The sequence below is a fragment of the Stegodyphus dumicola genome, chromosome 2, assembly GCF_044657685.1.
Source record: "Stegodyphus dumicola isolate Sdum_Otavi_A_Nest chromosome 2, ASM4465768v1".
NCBI classification, from domain to species: domain Eukaryota; kingdom Metazoa; phylum Arthropoda; class Arachnida; order Araneae; family Eresidae; genus Stegodyphus; species Stegodyphus dumicola.
In genome coordinates, this window is record NC_140769.1 from 66,783,273 (window position 1) to 66,797,774 (window position 14,502).

Sequence of the window (14,502 nt, forward strand, 5' to 3'; positions counted from 1 at the left end):
CTCTCAATTACGCGCTGAGCGTGCGGACCACTACACCACGAAGGCTCGCTAAGAAGACGAGAGAAATACCTCATAACCCTTAAACTACTTTTCGACATGTTGACCACGAGAATTAAGGCTTCTGTCTTATTTTAGCACCAATTGAAACATACCCGCTTCTTATACGACCGCCTGCGAGCTGTTCCAGTTCTGGACTTGTACTTACCAATTCTGGACTTTGATCTGATCATCACTTGCAAAGTGCTGGCCAGTAAGAATTTTTTGAGATGAGAAAACAAATGAAAGTCGGACGGAGCGAGGTTTGGACCGTAAGGAGGGGTTCACAGATTTGTTTTCAGCGAAATGAATCAAGCAGCGTTATGCGTGCGGTACGCAGTGGCGCTTTGTCATGCACGAACACATTACCAGAAGTCGGTAGTCCCTGCCCTATCTTCTGTATCGCGCTCCGTAACATCTGTGCTTCACAGTAATCTGTAGCGTTGATTGCTTTGCCTTGTTCCATCCAGTCCACGAATTTTGTTTATTTTTAATGCTAACGATCTCATTAAAATGATCCCTTTGATAAAAAATAAGCAAATACATAATTTTAGCAGAGAACATTTATTTACAAAGCACATGGAATAATCTCTCATACACTTATTTCAAATGAGAAGAAGAAAACAAAAAGCATTTCTATAAAATATAAGTGTTACGGCACAGATAAATTAAACCCAAGAGAACGAAAATTTTCCCGTAAAATTGATTTTGATAGTTTTAATTCTGGTTATTTCCTACATTTTTCCTCTGGTGGTAACTATAAGGTCACGAAGTAAGGTGCGTAAAATATTATGCCTTTAATAGAAAAGATATTGTATCCTATTAGATGAAACTTTGCATCTTGTTCAACTGGACATTACCATTACTACAGATAATGCGTTGTTTGCAAGCCTTATACAAATTTAGAAAAGAAACATATGAAAGGAATTAATTAAGAATGGCAAACGAAGTAAATGTAGCTGCTGTTTCTAGAATTGAAAAAGGGGGGAATCTCCTAAAGATAGTTAAGGGTTTTTGGTATTAGTTAAAATTTTATGTTACGTAAATGCATATTATTGTGTGTATTTTTTATTTGTTTTCACTACGAGATCTTTCGAAACATTTTGCCTTAATAAAATTAAAGCTAAATGAAATTTCTATTTTTTTAGGTATGAGGGTGAATACCACGACTCCTATTCGTACAAGGATTGTGCCATGTCATGGAGCAACATGTGCTACTATGTTTATTATGTCATTCTTAATTCCTTCGGAAATGCAAGACAGTACACCATATCCTCTAGATACTGAGCTCTTCATTGAGAAAGATCCGCCTGTTCGTTACGTTGTCAGGTATTTACTCTTTAAGTAGAATTTTAATAATGAATACTAGTTGATATGTTTTGAAACCTACGCAGAAAATGCTTCAAGCGCATCTATCTTTTTATTTTTTAAACATAGTTAATTACAGTTTTTCAGTATTGTATCAAACTGTATGGTTTACGTTAAAACTACTGTAGCAAAATATTAGAAGCATCTCTGCATTGAACGCATTTATCTTCTTCACAACGGAGAAATATTTTACGCAAACGCGATAGTAGTTATGATTTTTTATTTGTTTTGCGGTCGCGTAGTTGGAAATAGATGCTGTTACATTCAATCTAACATTCTGTGTGACCCGGTTGCGTTTCTGGAATAGCGCAAAACATAAATGCTGTTGAAGAGTGAAGTGGAAGAAACGTACAATTTGTGATCAGATCGTGCGAGTGAACCGCTGGCGTGCGGTGTGGCTGGTATTACTAGTTGATGGTCAAGGTCAGTGAAGCCCGAGGTCTGTCAGTCGTCGTTGCGAAGTCGTGTTATCGTCCAGATGCGCAGTTTTTGTGCACGCGTTATGGAAGTAAGGCGTCGTGCTGCTACGCTGTTAGGAGTGAAATGGAGAAATGTACAAACTTGAAATTCTGTTTTAAACGTTGAAAATTCCAAGGGAAATGTCACAGCATTCTGAGCCAGGCTCACGAAAACAGTGCTTTTCGGAAAAGTGCATGTACGAGTGGAATCGGGATAGCTTGAAAGTCGTACAACGGGCTGGTAGCCCCGTGACATCGTGCACCGACGAAAACATCAGAAATGTCACCAGCTTTTGACCGAAGATCTTCGGCTGATGGTTCGAATGTTGACGGAGGATAGGAATTCGAATAGTTCGAATAGGATTGCCGCATATAACTGTTTAAAAGCAAATATATTCGAAAAGTTTAGTAAGCGTAAACCTTGTGCGTAGTTAGCGTCTCACGGCTTATCAGGAATGAGACAGAATGCAGGCGTGCGGAGACAAGTTGGTTAGTTACCATACTTTTCTTGAACGTATCGTTACAGACGATGATTCATGGTATCCGAAGTACGAACCAGAATCAAAGACATAAGAGGCAAAGGAGCGCCCCAGGATCATCGAAACCCAAAAATATTAGGTGCCAGAAATCGCCTATCAATTTAACGTTGATTATTTTTTTTTCATGCGGGAGGGATTTTCGCAAAAAAATACCTGCCCGAAGACACAATATTGAATGCTATAGATCTTACGTAGCCTCCTGAAAACTATCAGACGCGTGCGCCCCAATATGCAGAAAAAAGATTCTGGTCTCCAGATCAAGTCCTGCAGATTTCCCCCTGTTTAAAACAAGAAAGGCTTTCGAACTTTACCTACATCCAACGCAGAGTGAAAGCTGAAAACAACGGCAATCACGCAGGCGACCTTCACACAAAAGTATGCAAGACTTCTAAATGGGTTCTCAGATGTATACAACCAAGGGAGGCCATTGCTATGAAGGACGATAGGCTGCATATGTTACCGGTAAAGTATGAAACGCAATGCCTAAGCACTGTATATAATGCCGGGCGTTTTTAGGCAAGGTATGAAATATGAGAATTATTACATACTTTCTCTAGGCATTGTACATAATACCTAGGCAGAATGACAAATGCTCCTTAGGCAAAGTATGAAAAAAAGGTTACGGTAGGGCTATTATTAAAAAGACGTTCATTCCTTTAAAATGCAATTGTTAGTTTGAAAAATTAATAAAACAGTGTCGTTAAAATTTGTTATTCGAAATATCTAAAAAATTAGTGTGATGATCTTGATACAATATAATAAATTTGTATTTCTATCTGGCCGAGACTGAGAATCTGTAAGATCTACCTGCAACGGAAATTAAATTCAGAAACACTCATTAGTTTCACAACAATGACCTTTTTAATACTTTTTTTTTTCTGGCACGGCTCACAAAAAGGGTTGTACAGATACGTTTGTTTGTGGGATTCTGAATCAAAATTTTATAACGTGGCAAAAAATCGTATTGCCACATGTAGTGCTCAAAACTATAAAAAAAAAGGGAGGTAAAAATGCCTAAACTCATTATTTTTTGTTATAGTTAACGAAGGGACCCGTGATAAGTCAAAAGAGCTCTATAAATAGGCATTACCGCTTTTACCTGCATTTTAATCTTTATAGAAAGGTATTTTTTATTTATAATAGCTTGAATTCCTTACTTAATTTTTTTTGAAAATTATTTTCCGTCCTTTGTTTTGACTTGTTATAGGTAGCAATTTTAAAATGCTAAAGCGATTAAACAGGCGCATTGAACAGATCTTTTTAATTAATATTATGCAGCAATCGAAAAGAAATTAAATGTGGTAAATTTTCATTCTCCAATGCATTACGATTTTTCTGAATGCTTTTTTTCTATTATTTAATTTGTAATCAACGGCGTAGTTTTCGATGCACAGCGTTGATTAATGGTATATGAAATCTTAAGTTATATAAGATAATGTTGAGATAAATGTCGAAATTTGATCGTAAATGTTCGAAACGGAATTCCAAAAGTTTTAAAATTGCTTGCGTTTTGTATCTCCTGTTTTGTCAGAAGGTCTAGACATTCCATCACGTCCTATATTGCAAACAGTGTTAGACACTTTTAAACAGCGATGAAAACTTTTTTAACCAAGATTATATATGAAGTGGAACTTAGCTGATTTCATCGATTAAATAGTTGCCGATAGTCAATTTTGTTTAGTTGTTTTATTACGGCAAATCACACTAGGGCCATCTGCCTAAGGAAAGAGATGCTTTCGGGGAAGACTTTTTAAGGGAAACTGGCTCGTATGCACATTGCACATGTGGAAAACCAAGAAAACCCCCATGCAACCAGTACTTTCGCCTGCAGTCGAACCTAGGTCGTAACTACCAGTGTTCAACGACTTAACCGCTCGGTCGCTGGTGGGCCTCTTGGTAGCTAAATGATGGCGATGGGAGTTGGTTGTATTACTGCAGGCACAGAGTTTTACTTTGCTAAAAATTATCTCAAGTTCTGTAATAATTCCAAAATTAAGTGGAAAATCTCTTTTGTTTTTGGCTGAAAAGCTGAGGTTATAAGAGGGGGAGAGAAATTAATTAATTAAATATAAATCGATCTAGAATGTAATAAAACAAGGAAGAAAATATTGAAAATCACGTTATTATGTTTTCTTAATTAACGAAATATTTTTTTTTTACTTCGTTTTTTTTTTTTCCTGTAATTAATCTTATACATGATATTTAAGAGATTGCTGGTAAACAGGGTTTTCCTCCAAGGACTCTGAATTAAAAGCTGTTGTTCTTAAATCTACCACGGGGCAAAAGACTAAAAATCTATACTTATGCAGTTTGGCAACTTTGGAAATCGAACTAATCATGTCGTATAAATAATTTGAAGTACAGCAAGAAATACCATTTTCCTAGATAGAATCGAATGAGTTTTATTGATTTTCTCTTTTTGTCCAAAGCATTAAATATCCGAAACTTCCTCGTGCACCAACAACGAAAAGAAAGACACATGTCAAGCCACGTCCTTGATTTCTCGGAAGTAAAAAAAAAAAAAAAAAAAAAGATTCAAGCGCAATATATTAAGGCTATGTGGTACGATGAGAAAAGAAGAAAATGCTTGTGAGTTTTCTTTTATTTTCATCAATTGTTTGATGAAAATAAAAGTTACGTTTGAAGATTTCTTCCTTTTGCTTCCCACGTCAGGACGAGGAAAAAAGTGTTTAACTTAACGAAGCATGAAAAGCCATTGTATAAGTTTGAAGGCTCTTTAGTTTGATAGCTTAGTTAACTATAGATAAAGAGATAAAATATGCTATTCATGCACTCTATACACTCTTCACTTAGCGAGTCGCAAAACCGGTATAGTGGTTAGCGTCGTTGACTGCCGCACCGAAGGGCAAAGGTTCGAATTCCGGAGAAGGCATGGATGTTTGTAAATGTATAGTGTCCACGCGGCATGGGGGCACTCTAAAAGATGCGGCGAGCCGAAAGTCATTTTAAGAGGTTGGTGGTAGGGAAAGTGTTGTGGAAGAAACCAGTTTCGCCCCGAGGGTGCTCTCCATGAAAACTGGGGGTGGAGCACCTAACTCGTACTGTCACCTGTAAAGTGCTCAAAACGGTTGCCAATGGCAGGCGTATCTTGTGCTGCTTGCCACGAGGAATTTCTTGGGCTTGGCCTGACAAGTAGGCATTCATTATTGAACAAAACAACTTACCAGCGAGACCATTTCTCAAATGTTGTACTTTTCAAGATCTCTTCTTAATTATGATATCCCAGTGTTGCTATCTTGGATATACCCGTATGTCTTGAATGTTTGATTTGGTTAGATTTAAAAGTATACTGAGCATGTGAAACACCCATTGTACACCAATCGGGAGGTAAATATATTTCTCAATACTCTTTAGAAAAAACAGTATTAAAAATTGGCTAACATGCTGGTAATTTCTGTATAAAACTCTAAAATTCACATGTAATTTATTGTGGGGTATAATTACGTTCAGATGGATTGAACATAATGAACATTAAAAATGATGAATGTGATGAACTAAAAATTTCTCTTCATTCAAATATTTCTATTGACTCAGAACTATTAATGCCTAATCAGAATTGGTACATTCCTCAATACTCTCCTTAAATTTGTCAGTAAAAGTTTATTGACAAATTTAGACAAATATAAGACTGCGTAAAAGAAAAATCCCACTCTTAAAGGCAAATTCGCTTTGCAGTGCCTGTACGTTAATAGACTTTTTAACAACTATTGTGAAGTTTTCCAAATCAATGTCTGCTACCCGCATGCTTTACAAAAATGAAAAACTTCAAAATCCTTTAAACAACGGATAATTGAAACTCAGGTTCCGTTTAATAAAAATTTGAAAGAATAAATAAATTAATTACACGGCTGGTGTCAGTGTAGTAATGAAAGAGTATTAGTTGTTGAAGCAATTTTAATTCAAAGACTTTGGAGTAGCATTTTTTCAAGTTATTTCTATAACACGAGTATTTAAGCCGTTAATTAAAGTTAAATTTGCTTTCCTTTTAGTCAATTACGTGACATGAAAAGTTTGCGAGAAACGGAACCACTTCCTTTCCCAAATTGAATTTTTATCTGTCTGCAGTCGAGCTGTAGCAAGCAGTAAAGTTCTGGGAACATTTAACGTGCGTATTACATTCAGAAAATTGTTTCTGTTTCTTCCTTTATTTTTCTTACGTATAACGCAAGGGGCAAAGTGATTTATTTGTCAAATACAAACATGTAGGCAGCTTCTTATATTAACAAAAATAAGAATTTAATGCAGAAAGCGCTTATTATAGGCTAAATAAATTCTCTGCTATTATAAGCCATCTAAAGACACTTAATATGTTTTCCTCCTAAAGACATTTGAGTTTTTAAAAATATAATTAAGTTATATTCCTATTTTTCAAACACAAATTTTAACCCAAGAAACAGAAACCCTTTTCGAAAAATCATATAAAATTAACAATTTGGCCTTACGGGTCTGATATACGAGTACAAAACCTCCTCCTACTCTAATTCTTATATATATATATATATATATACATATTTCATTAACGAGATTAGGTTATTTGAGTATGTCAGAAGACAACGCCATCTGTCTGTAAGAGAAGGAATGCCTTCGTGGTGGAGTTGGTAAGGAAGCTTTACAGATATAACGCGTAAATATTTTTTACATAATAAATTTTATGTATTTGAAATTTTCTGGATGAATTTGGAAGTCCATTGAAAATGGGAATCGAGGCACATGCTGAATTTGACTTTGTGAAATTCAGATTTTGCTTCATGTGCCAGAATGTGGTTTGCATATACAGTTTATCATAAAAGCGTATTTTGGAAGGCATAAGAATAAATTTCAGTACACATTTTCGCCGATAGATGGTTCTGTTAATATATCACTAAAGAACAGAATGGAAAAATTTAAGATTATATTCGTTAGAATTTGCGAGCATATTACTGTGTTACTAATAAGGCCGTAGTCCATCATGACATTTTAGGTCATGATGCTTCAAAGAAGGATTTATATGAAGGGCCATGTATCGACGAAAATTAGAATTAAAATGCCTTAAGCCCCCCTCCTTCATATAGGTCGAAATCGCACAATGATGTGTCAGTTTATGAACTTTAGACCTTCTGCTTCTACACGAAACAAAACTGCTAACACATTTCGAACCCAGCATCGAAAATTATTGCTGTTATTATCGTATAGGTAAAGGTGGAAACGGTCGGACACCAGAATTTCATCACTAGCCGTACACATATAGTTCCGCCTCACTATCTGTACAGTTCCACACCAATTTTGTGAGAGAATACCCAGAGGGAGGTCTGAGGATCTTTCACCTTTCTTTCCTCTGCCATCAGCCTTTCGAAAGGACTTCCAGCTCGAGTTTAATTCTAAGTGCCCCCTTGTCGCACATACATCATACGCTTACAAACATTCAGATCTTCTTCGGGTTTCGAACTTGAGTCCTTCGTTACGGCAGTCAGCGTCGCTAACTACTGTAAGGGCTGAGTGATCATGTTCGCGAAACGGGTCCCTAACCCAACTGCTAGAAATTTCCTATTGAAACTAGTGCTGGGAGAAATGCGTTTCTCGTGAAAGGTTCTTATTCCCTGGCGCATTGCAAGATGTCGTAAGACCATTATTGGCCCTCGGTACTCGAGTAAGTATTGCTGACCACTGATAGTTTAACCCAGCAAACGGACTGCTTCATGGATATTCCACCTTCTGTAACGTAAACAGAAACCAGTTTCTTTTAGAGCATGGTGTATGAATGTAACCGTCTCCTAGGTAGACAGTCTTTATATACACCATAATACGCAGTATTATATACACTATAATTTATATACCCACATACAGATTTTTCATTATTTAATAATAAAGTCGACTGAAAATATAAAAACGCACAAATCATTTAACGATAATTTTAATTTTACTTGCTTTAAGAAAAGCGAACAATACGAATAATTAGTTTTCCGGATCCCCTTAGTCAAATACGTTTCACTAAACTGTCAGTTATTATGGAAAAAATGGTGTGTTTCCCTATGTTATTAAACCTTAATGTGTTTCACTGTATTATGTATTAAGTTTCATTACTTTACTAATTATTTCAAATATGTTTCTTTATATTATCAAAAGATTAATGTGCTCTCATATTTTTTTTATCAGTTCTTATCGAAAAAAGTGTTGTATTTCATTACATTACAAAAAACTCCCTTTCCCTCTACATTATGAATCACAATGTTTCCCTAACTAATTATTTTTAATATTTGTAAGTTTTATATCTTATTTTATCATATCTTGCGAAAAGATACTACTTTGAAAATTGAATTTAGGTATAAGAGAAAATTATGTAACATATAGATTATTTTCGACACATGGACTTTCAAAAATCCCAGAAGCACAAGTAATCCATCATATTTTTGCAATCGATATTGCAACTAAGTAAAAAATATCAGCACAAAGCAATGAAATGTATCTGAGTGGTAATTTATTTATTATTTATTACATGCAGCCATAATTTCAAGCTTAAAGGGAAAGATGAAAAATTGGCACAAAAATAGGCCTAATCTACCACCAGAAATAGAGTTCCTCCAAATACTCTTTCTTTTTTATGAAGAGCCAGCTGTTTTTTGCCTTGATGACACCAGAAAATCGAAACAAATTATGATTCATTATTCTATTGGTTTTTGGCTTAGTTACAATAAAAAAGAAAATCTGAACAAGCTGCGAAAAAATACCAAACAGATCAAGAGACACGGAGATTACCTGATTTGATTTATTATGCTAACAGAGGAAACGGTTAATCTATATGATTGATGAAAATCTAAAAGTCCATATATTTTAGCTTATACTCGGGAAGGCATCTGCCCGATGTTTAGGAGAGTTGTTGAACAAAGTCTAACCACATCATAAGAATAGGATTTTCATCAATTATACACATGATACATATTAAGTAAAAAAAGCGCTTCGGATTTATGAATAATGATGTTTGAAAGTTGCATGTAACTTTCTCAAAATAGTTGGGAATTCATTCATCTGACGTACTGAAGGGATAAAATTTAGTTTATTTTGTGTATTCCGAGGAATTAGGGGAAGAAGCGAAGAGTACAAATGACATTCTAATCGGGTTTTCGTAAGATTTTCCTTTGTGATTTATTATTTTCTTATATTAACTAAGAATATGAAAGGTATAGTTAAGAGCTACACATTAAATTTCGTGGCCACAGAAGTGTATTAAATTTTTTTTTGATTAAATGTTTCATTGAAGTTGGAGGGTTTACTTTATCTTTCTAACAGCTATTTTTATTTTTCTAATAATTATTTTTTATTTTGGAACAAGCCTTTCCTTTATCTTTTCATTTCCACTTACTTTCCCTATCAGAATGAGCTTTCAGGATTTCGATTTATGTAAATCGACTGTCAAGGATACTGCGTTGGTTATTTCCCTTCCGAGTTAATGTACCGAGTTCTCTTTGCAGCTCTTTATCATCTATGTTATGGATGTGGCTGATAGTTATATATCGGCACATCTATAGGACTGCAGCTAATATGCTAGCACTATTAGTTACTATTTTTAAGAGAGAAAGGGGAAATAGACATATTAAATTGAGAGTTAAGGGACTATTGAAAGTTGGAATTTTACTTTACGTATTTTTTATCTTGCGTAGCCCTCACCCTTCAAGAAACGACAGAAAACAAAGAGAAGCAGAAAAACTGAACAAGAAAAAGGCTTAACGGCAGAAAAATGTTTTTTAAGAGAAAGTATTAGAGTATTAGCAAATCAAAAATTCTTTAAAACTTTATAAAATAGGAAACAGACAATAAAGCAGATTCAAAATTAAAAATTCGGGCTTCCAGGTGGCTATTTTCGGTGGAGGATGACGTTATTCAAAATTGGATGTCTCTAGGTACCGTCGTTTTTTCACATTGCGAGAAACATACATACATTAATGCAGATTCTTCATTATTTAATTTCCTTAAATATAATACAAAGTCATAATATTTGGTGGCAACAATTTAAAAAGTGATGCGCCGTTTATAGTGAACCGATCCAAAATGCCGTTTCGAAACTAACAGCCGTTCTAGGCTAATGTTTGTTTGGGCTAATAAGAAAATTCAAATGGTGCATAAAATTAAGACATGGAAGTTGAATATTCAAGTTAGGCTTTACAAATTTAGCTAATTAATGTTTCACCTTACCCTAAATAATATTCTTTTTAAAATTTTGTGTAGTATGTGTGTTACGTGGGTGAAACACGCCATGCTAAAACTATGGCCAAAGGATTTGGTATTTCATAACCACAACTGAATCTAATTCTATTTTATTTTATGAGTGTATATGGGGCTGTGAAGGTATGAACTATCACAGCTTATATCTAGGAGAAGGTGCAAGGAGTAATAGAAATGCAGAGAGTGCTTGCACATTTTTAGAACGATTTCGGGACACTTTAATTAATTTAATTTAATTTAAAATGTAAAGACTATTTTTTTTAAATGTTCGGTTTGATAGTCTTTTTTTCTGGATTCGTGTTTTCTCTTCTCCATCTTGATTTCCATGATTCTATGATAAAAGGGGCTTTTAGTAAAATACCTAAGAATATTGATTTCCATTCCTCCTCCACTACTTTCTAGAATCCCAAAGGTACAATAGTTCATAAGTGAAATATCAGGGGACTTTGAAGAAATATGATGAAAAGGTTTACATGCAATACTTGTATCAGTTTTCATTTTTACAAGGAACGCAATGGTACTTTTCAAAGTATGACTTATTGCTTTGTCTTAATGAAGTTTCACTATTTGAAAGTCTTTGGGATGAAGAAATATAATTTCTTCTGTACATATCGTAAATAAAACTTCCTCCTGAGAGCATTTTGAGTCGATTTAAACATTTTCTCCAATTTTCTTATTTTTAATTTCCCATTATAAAAGAATCCTGCGACAATCATAAACCCCTAACTGAAGCGTTTGTAAGATTACTGTTTTAATCTATAGCTAAAGTTGACGAACCTTAAGAACTGATAAGCAAATAATCGCTTGTGTTCGTCAGACAGAGAAGAAAACATGAGAAGGGTTATATTACCCTTTATTACTCCAAATAAAGTTTAATAGATGACTCCTTTCTTGGAATTACAATAAAGCCTCTTTCTCAGGCTTGGGTTCAAGGAGGCCTAAAATAAAGCCTGGAACTCGAGCTTGAACTCAGGAAACTAAGAACTAAACTAATCTATCTAAAAAGATATAGCCGAAGCTATCACGATTCTAATAGGGTTGGCCCCTTAATACTAAATAACGGCGAAGCTATCAAGGGCCTAAAGTATGGCTGAGCGTAATAATAGCTCAAGTGAAAGAGTAGCCTAAAAAGGTGAACGCGCGCTAGTCAGAATCATTGGCTCTCTTACGAAGTGAGTAGAACTTCACAGTTAAATACTGCTCCTCATTTGAATTCAAACGCAATTCTGAAAATACATTCTGGCCGGAAGTTGTAAGTTCAAATTCAGGAATATAGGAAAGTAACTTTTAACTAAAGATTAACTGTTAAAAAATTAACATAAACCTTACACGTTCTTTGTACCTTTTTTTAGAAAAAAAAAGCTTTTTTTCAACATTAGGGCTAGGTGTGTTTTTGTAATACAAAATGTGATATTTCATGTAATCCCCATAAAAGAAAGTGCTCTGTCATATGATATAGTAAGTTAGACACAAAATCTTTCGTATCAATGTGTGAAAGATTTGCTGAGACGTTAACAGATAATAGCCTTTTGAAGCAAGTTATAAAATTAATAACAGTGCTGTTACGCTCAATTAAGAATCATTAACCACCAAAACTACTAAACCCATTTAAGGGGAATCTCAAGACGGAAGCATCTGCGACCAACATCATATTTAAGACGGAATTATAACAATTTATTTTATAGTTTCTATCCCATTGTGAATAAAATTAATCGCATTTTCTTAGTAATGGGTACTGAAGACTCATCCAAATCAGTAAATTCCTTTCTTTATAACTTCGCAAATTTTTGCTTGTTAAAGTAATAAAATTTATTTCAACAAAAATTTTAAACATGCAATAAATAATTTTGTTTCGAATCGTAGGATATTCGAGGGAAGACCGACAGAAGCTGATTGGTTAGAAGAATCTCACACTTTGGCTCAGCTGGTCAAGAAGGATCCCAGCGTGGACAAAAGTTATTACTACACCGCATGGTACGATCCTCCGTATCAACTCTTCCACAGAATCAATGAAATTTGGATGGTAAAGAAAACTGAAAAGCAACAACCCAGTCCAAATGCAGGTAACGAAGTCCTGAGCAATGAAAGTAAAGAGCACAAAGAATCGAATTGAATCGTTATATTGTTACCTACAGTTTGATGATTTTGTAAAATTAATCTATTCTGCAGAAATCAGCAGCAATTTTTTTTATTTATCTTCTAAAATCTTTTAGCAACTGCATGAAAAGTCACTTATATATAGTTTTAGGAAAAAAAAAAAAAAAAAAAAAAAAAAAAAAAAAAAAAAAGAGATTTTTACAATTGCTTTGGTGCAAAAGTTTTGCAGCACTAAAATTTGGATATTCTGCTTCCCTGTTAAAGCTTGACGGATATGAGGTTTAAACTCGCTTTTGAAAGGTCTTCCCATGCTTTACTAAAAATTAAAAGATATCAATGAAAAAATACGAATACAGTTTTATTTATTTTATTTTGCCTAATATCAAAACTAAGCAAAATTCATGAAATTGAAGTCTAGAAAAGCAGCTAAAATTCAAGTATTACGATCAATTATTAACATAAAATATTACTGATATGCCAGTAATGGTACGTAATACCTTTAAATACATATTTCATTTTCAAATGTTCAAGAAAAGCACACTTCCAAATTTTGCAATTTCCATGCATTCAAAATGCGTGTTAAAATAATTTTGCTCTTCAGAGTGTATTTATTCTTATATTATTTATATGTATTTTAGTTTATACTTTACATAATAGTCGCCCTCTTTGCTATGATAAGTGATGAACACAATACCAATCGTGTGTTATTTTTTGTATTTTTGATATGAATATAATAAATCTCTAGAATATTTTTAAAACTTTTATTGCACAGCTTTTACTTTTCCATTTATGGATTGTCATGTTCTGTTATTGTCTGTTATTGTCATGTTCTTATGTATTAAATATATTTTTATACTTAGTCATAATTACAATTGTAATCAGCGTTCATTATTTATGTCTTTAAGAGACATGGCGCATATACAGTTGAAGCAATAGCTTCTGTGTGAAAGATTTTACTATGTAGACAACACTAACATTTCTTTAAAACGTAGCGTACAATGAAAAAAGAATTTATGTATTTACGAAGATAATTACATGCATTAATTACGTATTGTAAAAATTCATGCACACTATTTATTATTTATCGAATTAATCCTTTTATGTTACGCTTTTATTTTGTGAGTATTAAATGTTTTTATAAGGCATCTATTTTTTGTAGTTATGTCGCAGAGCGGGTTTTATAAGCATGTATTTGAATTCATTTATATGTTTTTGTATACTTCATAGTTAAGCTTCATCGTTTACTTCTATGTGCAAAACACATCGTTGGCTTATTTATTGATATTTAAATTTAATATTTATGTTTATTCATATATGATACATATACTTTCATTGCCCCATTTTTATCATCAGACCCATATTTTTGTTTATTTTTATTATTTATACTGAATCATGCATTAATTAATTTTATTTATTTTCATTTGCTTCGTTTTAGTCACATGTGACATTTCTGTTTATTGTTTAATGTTATGCACGAAATGGAATGTCTTTTGATCTAAATATAATGTTTAATAAAACATTTAGGTAGAAAATTTGATTGTGATTTCATTTGTTTCCATTAACTTTATGCAATTTTGATTATTTATTTAAAAAAAATCGAAAATGTACACAAGAAGCTATAGAATTTAAGTATATTCTTAAATCTAATGCAGCAAAATTAGTAAATAAGTAATACATACCTAAAAAGGAAATGCGTATCTAATCTAACATATCGAGGGTTGAAAGTATAACCCGCAATTTATTATGAGTAGGGAAAGGGTTTTAAACTGAGTAGAGAACATTGAAAC

At 33.6% G+C, this 14,502-nt stretch overlaps 1 protein-coding gene across 1 annotated transcript in view; it reads left to right on the forward strand.

Annotated features, from left to right (window-relative positions):
* Positions 1-14,247, forward strand: part of LOC118200219 (heme-binding protein 2-like) — a 32,164-nt gene extending 17,917 nt beyond the window's left edge. The window contains exons 5-6 of the mRNA XM_035372155.2: positions 1,185-1,365; positions 12,482-14,247. Coding sequence (XP_035228046.1) covers positions 1,185-1,365; positions 12,482-12,731 — 431 coding nt within the window. The 3' untranslated portion in view covers positions 12,732-14,247. The remainder of the gene's footprint in view (positions 1-1,184; positions 1,366-12,481) is intronic.
* Positions 14,248-14,502: the final 255 nt, after the last annotated feature.